General features: G+C 39.0%; 1 protein-coding gene across 1 annotated transcript in view; it reads right to left on the bottom strand.

Moving 5' to 3' along the window:
• LOC129654860 (sperm-associated antigen 17-like) overlaps window positions 1-15,076 on the bottom strand; it is a 330,465-nt gene that overhangs the window by 93,187 nt on the left and 222,202 nt on the right. Inside the window, exons 13-17 of the mRNA XM_055584600.1 lie at window positions 9,807-9,988; window positions 8,162-8,259; window positions 4,375-4,614; window positions 2,843-2,954; window positions 108-257 (exon numbers count right to left, since the gene is read on the bottom strand). Coding sequence (XP_055440575.1) covers window positions 108-257; window positions 2,843-2,954; window positions 4,375-4,614; window positions 8,162-8,259; window positions 9,807-9,988 — 782 coding nt within the window. The remainder of the gene's footprint in view (window positions 1-107; window positions 258-2,842; window positions 2,955-4,374; window positions 4,615-8,161; window positions 8,260-9,806; window positions 9,989-15,076) is intronic.

Here is a 15,076-nt window from a genome sequence, read left to right as displayed (position 1 = left end):
GAAAAATCACACATGCTACCTGCCGGGGAGACCTGTGTTTCTGCTAGGTGGATGCGGCTGACCTATTGAAGTACTGATACACTGCCACAAAGACGCAGTTTGTTTACCTGCTTCAAAGTTTTGCTCTCTTTCTCTCTCTTCTTTCTCATCTTCTGAAAGATAATCCCCTTCTTTTTCCACAATTTTCCTAGGGTCTCTTAAGTGAATTAAAAAACTGTGCTTGTCCTTTTTCACTTTCACTTTGATAAATGTTGGACCTGGGGAAGAATCATGGGATAGAAAGTGGGCTGATGGTGATGCCTCATTAAACTCTGTAATAAAACCTCGAAATAATGCAGCCAATTTACATTATAGAATGTAAGCCAGGGATGGATATACCTAGGGATATCGCCATTTTTATAAAAAGATACCTAAAGGAATAAAGTAATGGTGGGATTCCAGGAAGAAATAGCAGGTGGATCAGGGAGATGTTTTTAGATTTTCTGCTCACACCTAAAATCAAATTACAGAAGGGAGAATAAATTGGCTGAGCTAAGGTTATGTGTGTGCTAAGTCGCTCTTCAGTCATGTCTGACTCTTTGCAACCCTATGGACTGTAGACTGCCAGGCTCCTCATCTATACTCAACTTTATGATCAATCACATGTGAGGGTTAATGTGAAAAGATTTTGCAGTTTACAAAGAATTACATGAATGTTAGTTACAGTAGTTGTTATTAAGAACACATAATGAACGTGAAATTGCTCAGTCGTGTCTCTTTGAGACCCCCATGGACTGTAGCCTACAGGGCTCCTCTGTCCACGGGATTTTCCAGGCAAAGGTACTGGAGTGGGTTGCCATTTCCTTCTCCAGAGGATCTTCCTGACCCAGGGATCGAACCCAGGTCTACCTGCATTGCAGGCAGATGCTTTACCCGCTGAAGAATTTCCCAAACATATTCTTTCTTCCAATGTCTTGACTCATTCTTTCTTTCCTCTTTCAGCTTTTTTCTTTTTTTTTTTCACCCAGGCTTTTCAACTTTCATTGAATGATCATCTCTCAAAGTTGATAGGATTAAGATGAAAATAGTATTCTTTCAGATAGCATATGAACTATCTGAAACTTATATATATTAAACAGTCCATGGAATTCTCCAGGACAGAATACTGGAGAGGGTAGCCTATCCCTTCTCCCAGGATTGAACTCAGGTCTCCCACATTGCAGGCAGATTCTTTACCAGCTGAGCCACAAGGGAAGCCCAAGAATACTGGAGTGGGTAGCCTATCCCTTCTCCAGCAGATCTTCCCAACCCAGGAATTGAACCAGGGTCTCCTGCATTGCAGAAGGATTCTTTACTAACTGAGCTGTCAGGGAAGCCCACTTTCACATTTCTCCATACATTATATGCATATGAAAATATTGATGAGTGAAGAACAGTTACTGAAAACAGAACATAACATTATAAAACTAGAGTCTAGTGCTCTTCTCAGTTATGTGATTCTGAGTTTCATCTTTATCACTAATTATACTCTACACCTAGGGATGATATTCAAAATACTAAATACTGAAACTTATGGTAATATAAATACATACGTATAACAATCTATTAATGAGAGAAGGAACTGGCAACCCATTCTAGTATTCTTGCTTGGGAAATGAGGAGCCTGGTTGGCTACAACCCATGGGGTTGCAAGAGTTGGAAATGACTTAGCAACTAAACAACATCTATAATAAAAATCCCTTTCATGTTTTAAATAAACAAACTTTATATAGTAAAAAGTCTGGCATTTGATAGAAGTTGTATCACAACCATTCTTTAAATAATTTGAATAACTTGCAGGCCTTTTTATTTTAAAAATCATTAGTATGATCTTTTGTTTGATGTGGCAATTACTACCTAATGATGCTTGGGCCATGATTCCACATAGGGAATAGCATTCTCACTCTTGTAATAATTTCCTCATTAAATTATGGTCATTTGATGACAAGTAAGGGAGGGAGGAAGGAAAACTAAGAGAGGGATGGCAGGTGGAGGAAGGGTAGGAAGTGAGAAGGGGTGGCTGGTGTCATAGGCAGAGTGTAGGTGGGAGCAGCCTTGGTGGCCCTTGTTGGGTTGCATAATCTTATGGACATTAAACAGGATCCTGCTCACATTCCCTCCCCACTGAGTCTTCCCAGCTCTCAGTAACCATTGCTCCCTACAAGATGATAAATTGTTTAAATAAAGCCCAGGTCCTCAAACCCATCCTAAGAAATCTTTAAAGCACAGTAAAAAGAGAAGCTCTACGAGATATCCTTGATAAGTTTCCTAGAGCCCAGATCTGCTCTTCCCTTGCAGGGAACAATGCATGTCCTTTTCCTAGAGTGGGTCTGCCTCAATTCATTCTGCAAGATCCCCTCTCACCTAATGACTTCTGAATCCAGAGGCAATTACTCTATATCTAAAATAACTGGATATCAGAGGCAGGGCCCCAAGCTCTGTGCTCCAGAAGACCAAACCAGAAATTGGCTCTAAATTTACAGTATGTGCTTGGTTTCTGAGATAACACTGTCTGTTGTAATTAACATTATTAAGTAATGATTTGTTTATTGCAGTTACTATTATTTTCCAATCCTATAGCAATATTTTCATATCATGGAACATTTGTGTTAGTATGTCCAGCTAACCTCGAGGCGGCCTGTGCCTTGCAGAGGCTATTATAACAGAAAAGAGTGAAGTCTGAAGATGGCAAACATGGGGCATATATGAGCTACTGGGGGCACATCACTACTCTCACCCATCACAGTCAGGAGGACAAGCCCCACGGTGATCTGAAATGGGCTAATATCTTCCAAGCCATTAACCAGCTGCTGTCAAATGGTACCTTTTTCAAATGTTGTCTTTTCTACTTCAATTTGTCCTCCATCAGAAGGATACAGATAATAATTTGTTCCTGAGATTTGCACGGGTATTTCTCCCATGTTGTATCCATGAAACTAGAAGAGAAAACATCATGCTTTGAATGTGGAAAGGCCATTAACAAAGATTAGGTCATCTGTGTGAGCCAGTTCAAGTTGCCATAAGCCTTATTTTTGCTAAAGGATTTGTCTATTACTTTTTAGACTCAGAGGCCAGTGTCTATCTTATCTTTGGCACCTTCTGTGGTCTTACAATAACAAGCAGAATTAAAGGAGGCTCATGATTTTAAACTCTGTTCATTGGGTTATCTTCATAATACCATAGAAAGAGAAACCAATTTCTTTCATTGGCTATTAACTTTCTGTTTAATGTGAACTGATATGTTGAAGAATATTAATAACTTTACACTTTAGAAGGTCATGTGTTAAAGACTTTTCCAACTTTGTGGCTAATATAGCTCCAAGTGACACTGATTACATACTAAAGCTTGAGAACAACTGGCTCAGAGTAGTAACTAGAAAGGATGAGGACTATTACTTTTCCCCTCATTTTTGCCCATTATGTTTTTCTCATAAAACTGCTTGAGAGAGAGACTGGGAAAGGTAAAAGTTATAGGCAAGAAATGTGGGTGCCTACGGAGAGACAACCCAATGCCCTCAGCAAGTCCAGTCATCCAAGTCAGATAAAACCAATCTCTGTGTCCTCAGGACCCTATGAGGCCTTCACAGGACAGACTACCTCCCTCAAATCCTCTGCTTTAGCTCCTCTTAGTACCTAGATAATAGTATCTCATGCACATTTCCTGAGTTGTTTTATAGATGCTAAAACTCCCACTAAATGGAAGAAATTAACGACTTGATGACAATAAGCACAGTAGCCCCCAGACCTATTGATATCTAAGGATTGATAATGTTAATCCCTGTGACCCTGTTACCCCTGAGACCTATTACCTTGCCATCAACTAGAGAATTATGCACAGCTGATCATGTAGCCTGGGACTCCCCTCCCTCACTTGGCCTTTATATCTGCTTTCCTGAAACCCACTGGGGAGTCAGCTGCTTTGAGTCCAGGACTCTCTGCTTGGCACCCTGCGATAAATGCTGCACTTTCCTTTACAACAATCCACTGTCAGTAGCTTGGCTTTACTGTGTGTGGGTAAATGGACCCAAGTTCGGTTTGGTAACATTTTGACCTATCACAGTTGCTTATTTACATATACCTAAATGAATGCTTTTGTGCCAAAATTCCATCTAGAAAACTAGCTTCATGGCACTCAACAAAAACTGGCCTGAGGGTGTTGCTGTCTTGCCAATTGGCTGCAAGGAAGTTTCCAGGTATCAGAGGGTGGATTGCAGGTATGAGATCACCCAAACTGGCAGAAACCCCAGGGCCTCTCTGAAGGCAGTGAAGACTGAAAACCTTGTTTCCACCGAAGCCGAGTTTTCCCCCAAACAATTAGGAATAACCCAAAGGGGCTTTTTAGAAAATTGATTCTACCGGGTAAACTATCTCAGGTTCTGGTTCCTGGAGGGGCTCCTCTGTTACTTCCGGGATCTTCATTTGCTCTTCTTTCAATTTCTCCTTTATAAAAGATTTTTTCTTGAAAATCTTACTATCTTCTTTTTCTACTTTTTCCTTGCCTTTCTTTTTAACAGCCTCCTTACTCTTCTTTTCTGCTTTTTTTTCTTCCTTTAAGCGTTCCTCTTCAGCTAACCGATCTTGTTCTTCTTTCCAGGCCTGTAAACACATTTAAAACATTTAACAGGATTTTGAAACAAATTTGATCCCATTCAGGTTCACTTTGGAGACCATTTTACGTGAATTTTTATAAGCTATGTCTCTGATGGATCAAAATACTGAACTAGAGACCGTCGTACAATCCTTGATTCTCTCACTGCAGCTTCTTCACTCACTTCTGTGCCAGTTTTTTCTTTAACTTCAGGTCTCTATCTTTAACCTGAACTACTGCATCAGGCTCTTAGCTGGTTTCCCTGCCTCCTATATTTTCCACATGAGTCAAATCCCCAATTTAGGTTCTAAATAACCAGCAATATGATAGACTAGATGTTCAAAGAAACATTCCTAGCATAATGTATTTCAAAAATGATAAGGTATTAAATCATCATTGTAATATAACATATAATATTGTGTATCAACTAAATTTAAAAAGCCAACATCACCTTAATAGTGATGCTTGCTAAAAACAATATAAAAGCCTATAATTTCAATCATCTTAGACACAAAAATTTTAGATAAAATACTATCAGGTCAAATCTAGTTATTTATTAAAATAATAATATGACATGAAAAACTGGTGTTATAATTTTCATCAATAATGTACATAAAGATGGACCCAGGAGCTTACTAAAAATTAAAATTCCTAGGTTCTACTGGCAAAGATCAGTTAGGATGAAACAAAAACGTACATATTTTAACTCTCTCCTCTTCCAGAGATATTTAAGCAATTATGGCATATGTGGTTTTGTAGGATAAGGACTAAACTTTAGGAAAAGCTGAAGGGAAGTTTGTTTTAGAAATGCAAAGGTTATTCATACTGTTAAATCAATCCCCATAATTCAATGTATCTCCTAAATAAATGAAAAAGCCCCAAGAGATATTAGTTTCAATACCAACAGGTACTTTAAAATTTAGTATAAGCAGCAAACATATTTTGCCATGTAATTTATCTTTACCATTAATACCAAGAAGCCAGGGAGGATCTCCAATATTAACCAACAACATTTTGAGGGTAACTGCACACTGATGGAGATGGGGAAATCAATTCCTGCCTACCCAATGTATAAGCTTACGACAAAGCTAATGTAATTAAAATAGTATGGTACTTGTATAGGAATAAATAACTGGGTGACTGAAACAGAATTCAGCATTCAAAAATGGATTAAAATACCTTCACATTGTGATTAGATTTTCAGCATATGAATTCCAAAGGACATAAACACTAAACACTCCAGTGTTCAGAAGAGCACCTGTGGTGGATTCATTTCGATATTTGGCAAAACCAATACAATATTGTAAAGTTTAAAAATAAAATAAAATAAAAAAAAAGAATATGTCTTTTATCATTTTATAGGGATTTTTAAAAATAGATTTAAAAATGGGTACCTAATATGTGACATATCAACATTCCAATTTAGTTTAAGAGGTGGGCATTAATATTACATTTAATCAATCTGGGCAAAGAAAAATTAAGACACTTACATTACACTACAAAAATGTATTTCAGGTCATTTCTAATGATCTCTGAATAGGAAAAGCATATCTATGAAAATATTCTAAGAGAGTGCATGAAAATTCACATAAACTCAGGGTAGAATCAACCTGATGGAATCAAAAGCATAGAAGTCCTAAAAACATTTTAAAAAATGACAGATATTTTAAAAAACTTTTTTTTCTGATAAGCTATAGCATACATTGAAGTGACACAGCAGCAGCAGCACCATACATTCAAAAAGAGCACAAATCCTAAGTGAACATCTGAATGAATTACCACCAAGAAGGAATGATGCTAAAGCTGAAACTCCAGTACTTTGGCCACCGCATATGAAGAGTTGACTCATTGGAAAAGACTCTGATGCTGGGAGGGATTGGGGGCAGGAGGAGAAGGGGATGACGGAGGATGAGATGGCTGGATGGCATCACTGACTCGATGGACGTGAGTTTGAGTGAACTCCGGGAGTTGGTGTTGGACAGGGAGGCCTGGCGTGCTGTGATTCATGGGGTCGCAAAGAGTCGGACACAACTGAGCGACTGAACTGAACTGAAGCACTACTGTGGGCTTCCCTGATGGCTTAGCAGGTAAAGAATCTGCCTGCAATGCAGGAGAAGATGCAGTTTTGATCCCTGGGTCACAAAGATCCCCTGGAGGATGAAAATGGCAACCCACTCCAGTATTCTTGCCTGAAAAATTCCATGGACAGAGGAGCCTGGCAGGATACAGTCCATGGGGTCACAGAGAGTCAGACATGACAGAGCGCCTGATGCATGCATGTAAGCACTCCTGTAAAAGTACCACCAGGTCAAGCAATAGATGATCTCTAGCTCCCCAGAAGCCCCCTTCATTCTCCTCAACTACTACCCACTTGGACTGCCCCAAAGGCAACCATCATCCTAGTTTTTAATACATTAGCTTTTAGCTTTGCCATTTAAAATTTTCTATAAGTGAAATCTTATATAATGTATCAATATATAGTCCTTTAACTTTCTCTTCTTTTTCTTACTATGATGTTTGTGAGATTCATACATACTTCTGTAAGCTATAGGCCATTTCCAGAGCTGCATAGTATTTCATCACATGAGTAAACCATTCTAGACTTTCTATTGATGGATATTTGAATTGTTTCCAGTTTGGAAGAGTTAAAAACAACACTGCAAGAACAATTGTGTCCGTATGTCTTGGTGCACCCGTGCATGCATAAGTATATCAGGTATGTACTTAGGAGTGAAATTTTAGGTTAAAGAGAAATCATATGCTTAACTTTAGTAGTTATGCCCAATTTTCCAAAGTGAAAGTACCAACTTATACTTCAGCAGTATAGGAGAGTTTGCTTTACTTCACATCCTTGCCAAAATCTGGCAGTGTCTCCTAAATTTTGGCCAAAAATAATTGATTTGACCAGATAAAAGTTGAGTGTTTCTGTATATAAAAAATTGGCATTTATTAATAAGGAAATTGTTTTATAAATTAAGGTACATCCAAATCATACACTAATATAATGCTATGAAGATAAGTTAGATCTCTTGATACTGTCTGGAAGTGATATTCAGGATGTATTGATAAGAGAAAAAAGTATGTGACAGAGTTAAAAAAATATATATATATCAAACCTAAACCAAAACCAAACATGAAAACTTTCTTTACATTTGTGCATGCATGCTTGTATGAGCATAGAACAAACCAAACTTTTACTATTTCTGATTTCAGGAGCTTAGGCCAGCCAGGTTAAGATTTCTTGTGAAAGCATGTATTACTTTTGTGATTAAAAATCCCAATAAAAATGCAAACAAAAACAAACCACTGCTGCAGAAGCAGCAAGTATACCAACTATGAACAAGGGGCACTGCCCTGGATTTTGGCAGAGTTCCCTAAAGGTTTATCATCTGGTGGAGGAGTGAGCTTGGTGGAGAGACTGTTACTTCCTTGAAGATTCAGTTATCTGAGAGTTTAGCAAAAAGATCATTTCCTGTGATACTTACACAAATGCTCTAGAACAAAATAATTTTGAACCTGTAATTTGTCAGTGTCATTTGTCTTTCTTTGGATTACCTTGAGAGAGCCTTCTAAAATAAAATTAATCTTTTCCTTCTCTTTTTCTTTGTCTTTTTCTTGATCTGATATGTCTGTCTTGCTCATTCCTTTGTTACCTAGAACCAGAGAAAATTAAACTTCTTGGTAAAACTCTCTAATTTTCATAGAAGGACCAAACCTCTGAGTTGTAGGAGAGCCCTATTCACTCATATCTGAATTCTTTTTTTTTTGTCATCTCTAGATGACATCTGAAGTAGAAATGAACTCTTTTAGGGATGAACGACTCGCCATCAGTGGAGGCAGTACATTCCATTCTCAATGTGTTGAGATTCTGAAGCTTTTATTGAGCTGGACTTTCACTAGAGTTTTAATCTAATTAATCCTAATTTAACCCCTTAAAACCACACAGGACAAATTTATCTTTTCCTTCCATACTGAAGACCTCCTCTTGCCATTAACAGTTATTATGTGGTGAAGATTTACATCTGTCCTGACTTGAGAGGCCTCAAACAGAATGTAATACCTACCAGGTGCATTCCAACTCTGATTTCAAATCGACCATTTTCTGAAGTTGGTCCACAGACACCCAGATAATTGTTGAGCTTTCGGTTCTGCTCAGAAGCAGAATAAAGAAAAGGCAGTCAACCCACAATCCTTGGTACTAGCAGATAAGCGTGACCTGGATACAACTGTAAGGGCAGCCCTACCTGTCTTATACAGTCCCATCGAGTATTCGAATTACTTAGTGCTGTCCTGTGCTGCCCCACCCGGAGGAAGACCGAACTGATGGACAGATTATGGAACCATTTTGGTGAAAGGTGAATCGTTGACTTGGTTTTTGCCAAGTTTTATCTTAGAATCAAGGCAAGCACAAATTCCTCTGGTACTTTATAGAGGTTGCAAAAATAGGAAATTATACAGTTTTGCTTCTTTATAGGAAATCACTCTCAACTTAGTTACCAGAAATAATGAATAGTAATTACAGAGTTCATTCCCTTTGTCTGAACCCAGTAAAATATCTTTTCCAGATGAATTACATCAACATTTCATTTATTGATCAAGTATCCTTTTTCTTTTTGTCACCTTCTTCTCTCTGCTTGACAGCATCAACACCATGAAAATAAACAACAAAAAAAATGTATATTGATGCAACATCCCATCTAATCCATGTCACAGGCCCCCAAGAATTCATTTTCCCTTCATTTGTTATTCTAACCCCCCCAGTTAGTCTCAGGATTCTTCTGTTTACTCTTATAAGGAAGGTCTTGTTTTATTCTCACTTTGGAAGCAATAATTATTCTTACAGAGACATACTGTCTCTGAATTTACCTCATATATTGCCAACAAACCTTAGATAGGTGAACCTATTAAGCCCACCAAAATAAAGACATTTGGCATTTCCCTAACATCACATTTAATCTGAACAGATTGAATCTTTCAAAGCTGGCAGGAAGTGGGGTCAATATAAGACAAGTATCAAATCAATATAAGACAAATATTCTCATCATATTTAGAAAGCAGCTATTCTATTTTATAGGGAAAGTGAAGAGTCACAGAAATGTTGTGGACAACTCTTTAATCCTGAAATAGTTACAGACTTGATTTAATTAGTAAACAGCAGAATGTCTTGGGACTTTATATATAAGTTAAATTGGTTACTTACTTTTAGATCTTTTAATAGAATAAATTTTGCTAGTAGAGGAAACTTTGGTAGCAACAGAAGATTTTATTTCCAGCTCATACTTGGTTTTATTGATTTCATCAGACATTTTAGTTTCCTGATATATAGCTTCTTCTTTTATGATCCAATCTTGAATGGATTTTGCAACAAGTTCCAAATAATTTCTAAAAAAGGGAAAAGATCAGCAGGTGACAACTGAGTTAATGGGCAGCTCACATGGTAAACAATTTGCCTGCAATTCAGGAGACCCGGCTTCAATCTCTGGGTCTGGAAGATCCTCTGGAAAAGGGAATGGAAATCCACGCCCGTATTCTTGCCTGGAGAATCCCATTGACAGAGAAGCCTGGTGGGCTACAGTCCATGGGGTCACAAAGAGTCAGACATGACCGAGCAACTGACACTTCACTTCAAAGTCAACAAGTGCATAAGATACTGATTGTACAAATGAACTTTTCAAAAATTAACTGATTCTAAACTGCCACTTCATGGGAAATAGATGGGGAAACACTGGAAACAGTGTCAGACTTTATTTTTTTGGGCTCCAAAATCACTGCAGTTGGTGATTGCGGCCATGAAATTAAAAGACGCTTACTCCTTGGAAGGAAAGTTATGACCAACCTAGGCAGCATATTGAAAAGCAGAGACATTACTTTGCCAACAAAGATTCGTCTAGTCAAGGCTATGGTTTTTTCCTGTGGTCATGTATGGATGTGAGAGTTGGACTGTGAAGAAAGCTGAGCGCCGAAGAATTGATGCTTTTGAACTGTGGTGTTGGAGAAGACTCTTGAGAGTCCCTTGGACTGCAAGGAGATCCAAACAGTCCATTCTGAAGGAGATCAGCCCTGGGATTTCTTTGGAAGGAATGATGCTAGGCTGAAACTCCAGTACTTTGGCCACCTCATGCGAAGAGTTGACTCATTGGAAAAGACTCTGATGCTGGGAGGGATTGGGGGCAGGAGGAGAGGGGATGACAGAGGATGAGATGGCTGGATGGCATCACTGACTCGATGGACATGAGTTTGAGTGAACTCCGGGAGTTGGTGATGGACAGGGAGGCCTGGCGTGCTGCAGTTCATGGGGTTCCAAAGAGTCGGACACGACTGAGCAACTGAACTGAACTGAACAGAAACTGCCCACGTAATAAACATAATATAGTGCTAGAATATATTTTGTACAAAGTAGTCATTTATAAATATTCAATGAAGATATGAAAAATCTTCAACTTCCTTCATGATTAAAGACCTACAAAATTAAAAATTAGATATTTCCCTCCAAATCAAAGATTAATGCTTGATAATACCAAAAGTTGATGACAATTTGGAGAAACAGTCATTCTTAGCAGTTAATTGGAGAGTAATACGGTAAAATGTCTTTATTCAGCAATTTTATAGCACAATAGGTACCATCTGAATTGACCACCAACTAACTGACTCACTGGATTAGTTGAAACACGGTAGTCTTGCTATAAACTTATCAGGCTTGTGAATATCCTCATCCTAAATACTACACCCTAAGCTGCTTGTGCATTTATGTATATATCAGCATCTTACTGACCTGGAAAAGGTCAGTTTTCATTCCAATCCCAAAGAAAGGCAATGCCAAAGAATGCTCAAACTACCGCACAATTGCACTCATCTCACATGCTAGCAAAGTAATGCTCAAAATTCTCCAAGCCAGGCTTCATCAGTATGTGAACCGTGAACTTTCAGATGTTCAAGCTGGTTTTAGAAAAGGCAGAGGGACCAGAGATCAAATTGCCAACAGCTGCTGGATCATCGAAAAAGCAAGAGCGTTCCAGAAAAAGATCTACTTCTGGTTTATTAACTATGCAAAACCTTTGACTATGTGGATCACAGCAAACTGTAGAAAATTCTTAAAGAGATGGGACTACCAGACCACCTGACCTGCCTCCTGAGAAATCTATATGCAGGTCAAGAAGAAACAGTTAGAATAGAAAATGGAACAACAGACTGGTTCCAAATCAGGAAAGGAGTATGTCAAGGTTGTATATTGTCATCCTGCTTATTTAACTTATATGCAGAGTACATCATACAAAATGCCAGGCTGGATGAAGCACAAGCTGGAATCAAGACTTCCAGGAGAAATATTAATAGCCTCAGATATGCAGATGACACCACACTTGTGGCAGAAAGTGAAGAGAAACTGAAGAGCCCCTTGATGAAAGTGAAAGGGGAGAGTGAAAAAGTTGGCTTAAAGCTCAACATTCAGAAACATATGATCATGGCATCTGGTCCAATCATTTAATGGCAAATAGATGGAGAAACAATGGAACCAGTGACAGACTTTATCTTTTTGGGCTCCAAAATCACTGCAGATGGTGACTGCAGCCATGAAATTAAAAGATGCTTGCTCCTTGGAAGAAAAGTTATGACCAACCTAGGCAGCATATTAAAAAGCAGAGACATTACTTCGCCAACAAAGGTCCATCTAGTCAAATCTATGGTTTTTCCAGCAGTCATGTATGAATGTGAGTTGGACTACAAAGAAATCTGAGCACTGAAGAACAAAACTAATACAATTATGTAAAGTTTAAAAATAAAATAAAATTAAAAAAAAAAAAAGAACAGATGCTTCTGAACTGTGGCGTTGGAGAAGGCTCTTGAGAGTCCCGTGGACTGCAAGGAGATCTAACCAGTCCATCCTAAAGGAAATCAGTCCTGAATATTCATTGGAAGGACTGATGCTGAAGCTGAAACTCCAATACTTTGGCCACCTGATGTGAAGAACTGACTCATTTGAAGAGACCTGATGCTGAGAAAGATTGAAGGTGGGAGGAGAAGGGGACGACAGAGGATGAGATGGTTGGATGGCATCACCGACTCAATGGACATAAGTTTGAGTAAACTCCGGGAGTTGGTGATGGACAGGGAAGCCTGGCATGCTGCATTCCATGGGGTTGCAAAGAGTTGGACATGACTGAGTGACTGAACTGAACTGAACTGACAGCATCTTACTGCTTACTGGGATTTAGTAATGTTATTGTTCTTCAGTTGCTCAGTCATGTCCAACTCTTTGCAACCCCAAGGACTGCAGCATGCCAGGTCTCCCTGTCCTCACCATTTTCCAGAGCTTGCTCAAACTCAAGTCCATTGAGTTGGTGATGCCATCCAACCATCTCGTCCTCTGTGTCCCCTTCTCCTGCCTTCAATCTTTGCCAGCATCAGGTCTTTTCTAATGAGTCAGTTCTTCACATCAGGTGGCCAAAGTATTAGAATTTCAGCTTCAGCATCAGTCCTTCCAGTGAATATTCAGGACTGATTTCCTTTAGGAGTGATTGGATTAATCTTGCAGTTCAAGGGACTCTCAAGAGTCCCCTCCAACACCACAGTTCAAGAGCATCGATTCTTTGGCACTCAGCTTTCTTTATGGTCCAACTCTCCATCCATACATGACTACTGGAAAAAACCATAGCTTTGACTATATGTACTTTTGTCAGCAAAGTAATGTCTTTGCTTTTTAATATGCAGTCTAAGTTGGTCATAGACTTCCCTGGTGGCTTAGACCGTAAAGCATCTGCCTACAATGTGGGACACCCAGATTTGATCCCTAGGTTGGGAAGATCCACTGGAGAAGGAAAATGGCAACCCACTCCAGTGCTCTTGCCTGGAAAGTCCCATGGATGGAGGAGCCTGGTAGGCTACAGTGCACAGGGTTGCAAAGAGTCAGACACGACTGAGCGACTTCATTTCACTTCACTTTTTTCCAAGAGGCAAGCATCTTATAATTTCATGGCTGCAGTCACCATCTGCAGTGACTTTGGAGCCCAAGAAAATAAAGTCTGTCACTGTTTCCACTGTTTCCCCATCGATATGCCATGAAGTGATGGGACTGGATGCCATGATCTTAGTTTTTTGAATGCTGAGTTTTAAACAAGCTTTTTTTTTCACTCTCCTCTTTCACTTTCATCAAGAGGCTCTTCAGTTCCTCTTCAGTTTCTGCCATAAGGGTGGTGTCATATGCATATGTGAGGTTATTTATATTTCTCCTGGCAATCTTGATCCCAGCTTGTGCTTCATCCAGCCTGGCATTTCATATGATGTACTCTGCATATAAGTTAAATAAGCAGGATGGCAATATACAGCCTGGATGTACTCCTTTCCCAATTTGGAACCAGTCTGTTGTTCCATGTTCTGTTTTAACTGTTGCTTCTTGACTTGCATACAGATTTCTCAGGAGGCAGGTCAGGTGGTCTGGTATTCCCGTCTTTAAGAATTTTCCACAGTTTGTTGTGATCCACACAGTCAAAGGTTTGGCATAGTCAATAAAGCAGAAGTTTTGCTGTAATTCTCTTGCTTTTTCTATGATACAATAGATGCTGGCAATTTGATTTCTGGTTCCTCTGCCTTTTCTAAATCCAGCTTGAACATCTGGAATTTCTCAGTTCACATACTGTTGAATCCTCACTTGGAGAATTTTGAGCATTACTTTGGTAGTGTGTGAGATGAGTCAAATTGTGTGGTAGTTTGAACATTCTTTGGCATTACCTTTGGGATTGGAATGAAAACAGACCTTTTCCACTCCTGTGGCCACTGTGGAGTTGTCCAAATTTGCAGGCATAATGAGTGCAGCACTTAAACAGCATCATCTTTTCTGGTTTGAAATAGTTAACCTGGAATTTCATCACCTCTGCTAGCTTTGTCCAAGTAGTGATGCTTCTTAAGGCCCACTTGACTTCGCATTCCAGGATGTCTGGCTTTAGGTGAGTGATCATCCCATTGTGGTTATCTGGGTCATCTTTTTTGTATAGTTCTTCTGTTTATTCTTGCCACCTCTTCTTAATATCCTCTGCTTCTGTTAGGTCCATACCGTTTCTATCCTTTTATCATGCCCATCTTTGAATTAAATGCTCCCTTGGTATCTCTAATTTTCTTGAGGAGATCGCTAGTCTTTCCCATTCTATTGTTTTCCTCTATTTCTTTGCATTGATCGCTGAAGAAGGCTTTCTTATCTCTCCTTGCTATTCTTTGGAACTCTGCATTCAAGTGGGTATATCTTTCGTTTTCTCCTTTGCCTTCTGATTCTCTTTTCTCAGCTATTTGTAAGGGCTCCTCAGACAACCATTTTGCCTTTCTTTTTCTTGTGGATGGTTTTTGATCACCACCTCCTCTACAATGTCACAAACCTCCACCCATAGCTCTTCAGACACACTGTCAGATTTAATTCCTCAAATCTACATGTCACTTCTACTGTATAATCATAAGGGATTTGATTTAGGTCATTCCTGAAAGATC

The sequence above is a fragment of the Bubalus kerabau genome, chromosome 6 (assembly GCF_029407905.1).
Source record: "Bubalus kerabau isolate K-KA32 ecotype Philippines breed swamp buffalo chromosome 6, PCC_UOA_SB_1v2, whole genome shotgun sequence".
NCBI lineage: Eukaryota > Metazoa > Chordata > Mammalia > Artiodactyla > Bovidae > Bubalus > Bubalus kerabau.
This window is presented reverse-complemented; position numbering and strand designations above follow the sequence as displayed.